At 35.0% G+C, this 9,353-nt stretch overlaps 2 protein-coding genes across 2 annotated transcripts in view; both read left to right on the forward strand.

Annotated features, from left to right (window-relative positions):
* The window catches only part of LOC117115319 (stimulated by retinoic acid gene 6 protein-like), a 15,725-nt gene extending 12,515 nt beyond the window's left edge, over positions 1-3,210 (forward strand). The window contains exons 17-20 of the mRNA XM_033259060.1: positions 230-334; positions 712-875; positions 1,642-1,770; positions 2,606-3,210. Coding sequence (XP_033114951.1) covers positions 230-334; positions 712-875; positions 1,642-1,770; positions 2,606-2,838 — 631 coding nt within the window. The 3' untranslated portion in view covers positions 2,839-3,210. The remainder of the gene's footprint in view (positions 1-229; positions 335-711; positions 876-1,641; positions 1,771-2,605) is intronic.
* Positions 3,211-3,834: 624 nt separating this feature from the next.
* LOC117115321 (sodium-dependent phosphate transport protein 2B-like) overlaps positions 3,835-9,353 on the forward strand; it is an 8,735-nt gene continuing 3,216 nt past the window's right edge. The window contains exons 1-4 of the mRNA XM_033259061.1: positions 3,835-4,030; positions 5,891-6,031; positions 6,583-6,769; positions 7,094-7,251. Of these exons, the coding sequence (XP_033114952.1) occupies positions 4,028-4,030; positions 5,891-6,031; positions 6,583-6,769; positions 7,094-7,251 (489 nt within the window). The 5' untranslated portion in view covers positions 3,835-4,027. The remainder of the gene's footprint in view (positions 4,031-5,890; positions 6,032-6,582; positions 6,770-7,093; positions 7,252-9,353) is intronic.

Here is a 9,353-nt window from a genome sequence, read left to right on the forward strand (position 1 = left end):
GAGTGTTACTTTATGTTTTTTTTTATTGACATGAATTTGTTTAGTTGCTCCTAGAGAGACAGTATGTTTTCTATTTGCTACGGTTTAAGGTATATGACATTTTTACACAAAATATAGTATGCATATTGTACCTTAAGCTGACATGTTTCTTTTATATGTTTTATATTTCTTCAGCGTTCAGTAAGCTAATTTGCTATGTAAGAAGTTATAACTTGTTCTCCTTCAATAGGTTGACGCTGTTTGGCACTTACGCCTTTTACTACTCGCAGGCGTTGGGGGCGTTCTTGTTCTTCCTTCAAAATCGTGGTAACGGTGTGCTTGGTCTAGACAACAGGTACCGGTATATTTTAATGTTTATACATACCTAAATTCACAAATCGAAGTTCAGTTGTTCAAATGACCAAAATACTTCATTATTTTGAGCATAATTGATTATTATATTGTAATTATTTTCATATTTTTTATATAATTCCCACGATACTTGCTGACCCGCACGTATTGTGACTTTGCAAGCCAAGTTAATGAATAAATGTCAAATAAGGTCAAGATGACTTATGAACTTTTTATTAATTCTACTTTTGGAAGCAGTGAATAAAGCTTCAATTATACTTGCTTGAGTAATATATTTTTCTCCTTCAATATTAAAGAGTGCATAACTTAAACAACATAAATAAAATTTCCGTTGTAACCTTTTCTTTTATTCCGTTTTAGACGATATTTTCACAATGCAACGTACGTGCTCATTTTCTATAACGTGGTAATTGGGTTAGCATCCTGTCTCATGCGAATTGTAAAAGCTTTGCTTTTTGGGACATTCTATATTGGGCGTCTGGACCGGTGCCTACTGATGCGAGGCTGGGAACTATGGGATACAGGTGAAAACAGAAAGATAATACTTAGTAGTTTATAATTATAATAATAATTAGAGTAGTTTATTAAAATTTGTCTTTAATATTATTTGATTTTATACATTTAAATCTTGTTTAGAATAGACCCAACCATTTATGAAATATAAATTCTCTCTTTGAAAAGAAAAAAAAAAACAAATTCATGCTATCGTTATAATCAAAGTCGATTCCAAAAGTTTAGCTCTAGGACTGTTGAAAAAGTAAATGATTTATATCGGGTGTGATACAGTGCATTTGCAGTTATTGTATGTCCAAAGCGTGGGTATCATGGAACAACAGCTTTGTTACAATCAATGTGTTATCTGATTATATACTAAATAATTCAATAAAAGTGTACAATCACAGCATCTTAATTGATGATTACATATTTGTGAGGTAACGTTTTGAGATGGATAACGTTTAATGACGCCACACTGTATACGATGCCTGCGAAATGCTTAGTTTAACCAGACAGGTATAGTATTATTTATATCTCCATGTGTTCAGACAGCAGGAAAATGTATTATTACATAGAGGCCTAAAATACAATACATAGTCCATCACTATCAGTTTATTATTATTATTATTATTATTATTATTATTATTATTATTATTATTATAATTTTCATAATACTAAGTGTTGTTCTTGTTGTTGGATATTAAATAAAGGAAGATCACTAAAGAAAGCAACAGGTAAGTTTGCTAGTTTTGTTCTTTCGTTCGCCTTTTAATCCCTCCATTTTCTTTCTCTCAGGGTACCGTGCATATCTAGGGTTTTTACGATTGGAGATTGTTCACTCACATCCAGTTCTTATAACTTTCTGTCATTTCCTTTACACAAGTACTGTTAAGAAAAGAGCTAATGTAGAAGCAAAATCGAAAGGTAATTCAATGCATTAAGGCTGATAAATGTTGATTCTCACCAAATCCGAATTCGGCTCGTAAAACGTTTTCGATGCACGTCTTAGTACACGCATTTATTCTTTAACACTGATTCGATTTTTTTTTTCGTTTCGTCGAAGAACATAAATAACAGAAGAATGAGCTCATCGCGTAGTTTGCATTAAATTTGATGGAATGTCCGCCCTCTCGCTAGAATAGAGGAAAATTATTTGATGGACTGGAGAAACTAATGAAAAAAAAAAACGAACCAAAGAGTTATCCAACCAATCCAAGCAATCTGAACCAATCAAAGATATAGCGCCGCCACTTGGATGGAGAAAAATTGCTCTCATGGACGCTGGCCCTCATGAGGCGTTCCACTATATCGCGAACTGCTCTATCGTTTGCTATTTATTATCTTTAGTTTCGTTAGCCATACGAACCGAGTTCGGATTAGGTGTGAATATACCTTCACATGCACTTCATGCCATAATTGTATTACAAATATTCATTAAGGGTGAGCTACCAAGAAAATCCGATCTACTACATCAGGTCCTATCGCTGGAGACAGATTTAATAATTGGTTCATAACTCGCAGCGTCGTTTTGCTGAATTGCTATGAGTCGCTCAGTCTTCTTTCCATCTGAGACTATAATTTTCCATAAATTTATTTCCCATTGAATTTACCTCACTTAAAAGAGCTACCGGGATTAAAACCAGTAACTAAAGATTTGAAGGCGATACTGTGGGCTACGATGCCACATGGTCATATCATTATTGTAATAACAGTTATTGTACGGATTTATGTTTAAAACTGTTCTCATTTTGTTCTACAGAGGTCAAGCTTCAATATTTTACCAGCGACAGGACGCTATTGTCATCTGAAATTGTCCAACGGCGTCGAAAGGTGGCACGAAATCGGTGGTTTGTTGCAATCACATTAATAAGAAACAGTCAACTTGTTTGTTACAGATCACCTGAAAGGATTGATTTGGAAAAAATTATATCGGTAGCAGACGACACTGATAAAGCTGTCTGTATAGAAAATCAACAGAGTGTGTATAACTAATTGTTTTCCGCGCGTTGTTCATCACTTATGAACTGTAAATCTCAATACGTAGAGAGCGGGGCGCTGTGTTTGAAGCAGAAGGTTTTCCATCATGTTTGCATATTGCATACAGTGCTGTAATTTGGAAAACATTTGCTAAAACTGTAACATGGGCCTACTAAAATTTAAAAAATATATATAGAAATTGGTCTGGCTACGTAACACTTGAATAAAGGGGGAAGTGGGACATCTTAAAAGATGTAAATTTAGCACAATTTTCCGTCCTAAAATTCAGTGTAAGTAGATCCCCGATATATCCGACAGTGAAATATCGTTCGTTTTGTGGTTTGTGTATAATTGGACCAAATAAAATAATTTTGTTTAAATTCTTAATCTAGTTTTTGTTGAATATTATTGACACCATTGGTTTTGAAAGTTTTAGTTTAATTCAATATTTGTAGTGGTAATGGTGATACACAGGTAGATTTCAGGAGGAATCTCAGGCCATCAGACGTAACATAGACATGTGTTGGAGATGAAATAGTCTGGATCCTCCATCTGTAAAATCTGGACTTCGAATCCCTTCTATTTCGAATTCCTGGATCCACCCCTTTGAAGTATTTTGGAGTTTTGATGGTTAAGATGCTTGTTCTCTAATCACAGGGTCTTGATCCAGAGGGGCTTATCTCACGACCAAAGTAACTCCATATATTTATTTATTTATTCATTATATGATTCGCCATAACAGGAGCCCGACCAGAGTGAATGAAAAGGTAAATAATAGATGTCTGAAGCACGTGGCGAAAAGTGTTTTTCACATGTCTATAAATTATACCTCTATGGCTGAGCAAGCATTCAGGTACACAATTGCTTACGCCCAAAATAATGCAAATCAAAAGGGAAATAATAGATGTCTGAAGCACGTGGTAAAAAGTGCTGTTCACATGTCTCTAAATTATACCTCCATATCTCTACTCTGATTGGACAATACGATGGATAGCATTGTTTTGCAGTTCAATAGAGACTAAAATAGTATAATACATACTCCAAGTATCGAAATGCACGCAATCGTGTCGGGATTTAATATTTCGACATTAATTATGTCATCATCAGGAATCATCAGGAATAGAGACTAAATTGAGCACTAAAAAAAAATCATAGCAAGGCTTGTCTTTACACACCTACCATCGATTATTCAGTCTGAGGGAAAATGGTAAGTAAAAATTGTTTATACACACGTTAAATCATGGCATTATAATATAACATTAGCTTCGTAATTTAATATTTGCGGCGTAACTTGTCAGTGCGCCAGCGAAGCGACCGTGGGCTTGGCGCCATCGAAGGGGTGGGAGATGAACGATGCCCCGGTAGTGGTCGTCCAACAAAATGTTAACAATTTAAATGCTACTTAATTGATTTTAGAATCTAATAGTTTGAAAAGAACATATAGGCCTGAGTGAAGTTACTATTTCTTAGTAAATTTAGTAATCTGAAACTTAAGCATTGGCATCCAAACCTCGTCATTTATTCTATTATAATTTATATTCAGAATCAGATTTTTTTTTCTCCAAAGAAGTAATTGCTTTGCTCGTAATAAAACCTTAAATATTATTTCACAATAAATTAAATATATAAAGTAATTTTATTGCAAAATCACATAAGCATTCTGAAATTGAAAAAGTCTTTCAGAATCAAAACTTTAATATTAGTATTTAAACGATAAAATAATTATGATAATATTAACAATAATACTAACAATAAAGATAAATAAAAATATATATGAAAATAAGAATAATAATTATACAGTATTAGGTTTGATATTAATCTACGGTATTATAAGGATGTTTTTCACAAGGTGTGTATTGTAGCACTTCAAAAAAATGTTAAAAATGTAAAGGAGTGGAATCTCTTGCCTTGTTCTGAATTGCATCGGGCGTACTATTGTAGCAGCCAGAGTCGATTTTCTATTGCTGCGATAATCTTTTGATTGTTTTGAATGATCACTAATCGCATCTTTTCCTACTTTACTTTCACACAACCTTGACTTAAGACTATATTTGTTAAGTATTGTGGTCTTTGTTGTTGTTTGTGGCTGATACGGTACCGTACCGGTTGTGCTCACCATGGTCTTCTAAAAATTATTGCGGTGTCACTACCTAATTTCCACAACTGATGGAAATTTTGCTTGCATTTTGCAACATGAAGGCTCTTTAAAAAAAAATAAGGCTCAATATCAGCTGATACACTGCAGCCTTACTGAACGAACTAGACCTATGCCTACTATTGTTATTAAAAGGAATGTGATTTTAAAACTAAAGTTTTTATTTTTACTATCCGTCACTTAACAAGGACTTAATTAACTGTTCATTGATTTATTAAGATTCTTTAAAAATGTGTAATGTGTTGTTTTGTAACGAGTTTTTTTATAATATGAAAAAATGGCATATAGGCACCAAATATTGATAGGCCTATTGTGCCTCTAACTAGGCCCGTTTATGCAAATAAGCACAAGGACGCTGATGACTATGGGTCATTATCCTACCGTCACCTTACCACCTTTATAAGGAACTATAAGAAACAATAACTAACACTTTATCCCCCTTTTGTATATTGTAACAGATGTTAATGAAGGAATATAAATGTTTGTTTGAATTGAACCGAATTAATACTAGGGGCTGAATTTAACGCTTTGTAGGTTTTAATTATGCACGCACCTTAGTGTTTTTATTCTATTGCTGGGTTTTATTGGTTGATTTTAATTAAATCTTTTTTTTTTTTATCTTACTTCAGCACCAAGCATATAAAGCGTGTCCATTTCAATTGTAACTTCACATTGATCTAACACTCTGATCTAAAAACATTCGTTTAAGGTGAAATGATATTTATGTTAAAACATTAGCTGCTTCGATTTAAAATGATACGCATTTTTATATCATATTGCCATCAATAGACATAAGTAGGTCTGGGCTTACGGTACTTTTCTAACACTTGTGATATTACAGCACGGTATCAATATCATAATCATTTGAATAAAAATATGTAGTTACAAACTGACATTTTTGCATTAATGTAGGAAAACGACGAAGACAAAAAATCGGCTGTGGTTCTCGACAACAATGGTTTTATAGGCGACGATGGAACTCCCTCTCACTACCCTATAATAATGGAAAACAGAAATCTGAAACAAACTACAGAGGAGGAAGAGGATCCATGGGTAGCTATGTTGTATTGTAACGAGTAATGAGAGAGCAGCTTAGCTCAGTCGGCCAATCTGGTGATAGCCGCTGTGTGTGCGCTGAACCGTGGAGATCTCTAGGTCCCCGGTTCAATTCCTATCGCTGCCTTTCCTTGTGTTTCAGCTGGAGGGCTGAAATACAAGTTACAATAGCGCACCGTCTTTCGGATGAGACGTTTAAGCCGTTGGTCCCGTGTGCATTATAGCCCATGTGTACGTTAAAGAACGCAATACACTCTTCGGAAAAGAGTAGGGGATTGTCTCCCGGTGTACTGCCCAATCACCACCAGAAGGACCCCACTGGAAATAAGTCTTCTTCTAGACTTTCGTGGGCTCTCCTTGGTGTTTACACCGAATAAATCCAATCCAATCCAATCCAGAGTTTTTCTATAATATAATTATAAAATGGCATACGTGGACCAAATATTGATATGGTGTCCCTAACCACGCCCGTTTGTGCAAATAATTTATAATCATTTGAATAAAAATCTATAGTGTTAAAACAAAATGACATTTTTGCATTATTCTAGGCAAACGACGAATACAAGAAATCGGCTTTGGATGTCGACAACGTTGGTTTTATAGGCGACGATGGAACTCCCTCTCACCACCCTGTAACAATGGAAAATAGAAATCTGAAACAAACTAAAGAGGAGGAAGAGGATCCATGGGTAGCTGCTCTACCAGATACTGATGATCAACTGGAACCTTGGAGTGGTAAGCTGAATGTCACTTTTTCAGTTTCGGGAAAACGTTCTCGCAGGGGCGAATTTAGAGGCGCGAGAACGAACCCCCCCCCCCTTTTTTTTTTGGAAAGTAAAAACTCCCTAGGGTGGTGTTATCTCGGTCGCCCCACTTTCGGCCCCACCCACATCTTTGGATCCTGCCCGTTCTCGTTCCTAATTTTCAATTGAGAGATAATAATTAATAATATTATATACTGTAAAACATTAAGCAATTCTAATATTGGATTTCATTCTTCAGCATATATTAGCCAACAATTACAGTATCATTAAACATTATTCTATTCCTTTGTTTTAGAGCTGAATACTAAGGGGAAATGTATACGTGTTATCAAGTTATCATGGCTGTACCTCTGTCTTCCTATACTATTTCTTGGTTTCCTCTATATGTTCATATGTTCACTGGATTTTTTAAGTTCAGCCTTCAGATTGCTAGGAGGTGAAGCAGCCGGAGAGGTAAGTAATGGACTAGTACAATACTAAAACAATTCCTTACCAATATCTAATGCGTGTCTGCAATTTACTAAATTGGAAATACTTCCAATTGACTTTTACCGATTATTTATCCAGAATTACACAATATTTTCACAATTATATAGCATGTTGATTGTTTGCGTGTGTTTAGAACACGAAACTTTCGCGGGGTATGCCTCGGACCCTCTAGGGTAGTATTATCTTAATCGGCCCCACTTTCGCCCCCCCCCCCTTTTTTTCGGACATTTCTGGATCCGCCCCTGCCAGTCAAGGGGGGTTCAAAGAGTTCGGACGAACCCCCGTCTGCAAAGAAACGTAACAAAATTCAACTGGGTCCTGGCTTACAAAAGACATGCTAACCTACCTAGGCATAGGTTGGAAGATCAGTAGACTTAGCCCAACTAGTTCTCAATTAAATAAATTATACACACTGTTTTTGGTTCGCGGTCGTAATAATTTTATTTCATTTTATTCGGCATTACATTAAAATATACAGTACAAAAGTACAAAACTATATCAAAATACAAAAATACAATAGCGAAAAATGTCATAAAAAATAATAAAAGCCAAAAATTCAGAAAACAACCAAAAAGTTATAAAAATTTTCCTACATCAAAAATAAATTTGGGTTACCTTGAACATCATATAACACTTATAAAAATTGATATTAACAGACAAAAACAAATATTAATGCCAGGATAACCCGTGAAACTTTCCAACGGGGTCCTAAAATATCACACAGAAACAAAAACGGAGACAGACAAAAGAAGTAGTATATGATGTACAAGATAAAACAATAATTAAAAAAAATAAAGACCCACCTTACAGCGTTACACAAGCTACAACATATACAAGTTAGTTATAGGCTGTGCAATATTACAGAATCTTTTATCAAGGTGATGCTTTAATTTTATTTTAAATACGTTGAGTGATGTTGATTGTTTTATGTATGGTGGTAGTGCGTTCCGTTGTTTGATTGCTGTATAATAAAATGTATTGTTGGGATGTTTAACATGTGGGATGCGAAAGGTTAACGAGCTACCTCTAGTAAAATGATTATGTAAACTATTTAATTTATGTACGAAAGTGTGTTCTTCTGGCCTGTCGGTTCATCGATCCATGGAAGAAAGGCTACATATCTAACTACTCAATGTTTGTTGGAATATAATAATATATTGCCTGTCTTTGATCCCCCCCCCCCCCACCTCTATGATAGGCCTAAAGAATGAGATAGAATTACCTGACCTTTTTTTCAAGAGGGGGAAAACTTTGAATTTTGAGGAACTTAAAGGTCATTAAAAGACTTCTCAGAAGCCGGGAAAGCTCATTTCTGACCATCTAGGAATCCCCCACCACCCCCCCCCCCCCCCCCCCCCCTCCTTTCATTTGTGATTTTTCGGAAACATTTTTAACCCCCTCTTTTAAATCCTGGATCCGCCCCTGAAAAATGTGTAAATAATTGTGTTATCTTGAGTGATTCAATTTTTTTAGATTTTTTTTTAAACGTAAAAATGCTGATATTAGTGTTATGGAGGGTGGGGGTAGCTTATTCTATGCAATATGACCAAGGGCAAAGATTGATTTTGTCTTGGAGACTGTTCGAGGGCGAGTGCGATGAAAGTGTGAGGATTTTCTGGTATGGTAAGTATGGATGTGGTGGTTCTTGGAGAATTCTTTCATAAAGGCGGAGCAGGTGTTGACGAGGAATATAAAACAACAAACAATAAACTTACATAAATAATAAATAGCAAATAACCCAAGGTTAAAAATATAACAAGAATAATCAAGAAATAAATAAGAATGCAATATAGGCTAAGTTACTTAAGTTACATTACAACACGATTAAAGAAAAGCCAATTTTATTCTAATAATCATACAGATTTGTTTTTAAATAAGCCCACTGCTATGAAGCTCTCAAAGATGCCACTAATTAAAAGTAATTTGTACTGAACATACAAAATTAACAATGGTCAGAGGGATCCAGAATTTTTCAAACGTTTGCCGGGGGGACAACAGGTTCAGCATAAGTAACATTACATTGATTTGCATTGAAATTTTTAAAATTTAGTGGCAAAACAGGAGGC

Source organism: Anneissia japonica, unplaced genomic scaffold (genome assembly GCF_011630105.1).
Source record: "Anneissia japonica isolate Jap-2015-1 unplaced genomic scaffold, ASM1163010v1 scaffold287800_len1627635_cov199, whole genome shotgun sequence".
Taxonomy (NCBI): Eukaryota; Metazoa; Echinodermata; class Crinoidea; order Comatulida; family Comatulidae; genus Anneissia; species Anneissia japonica.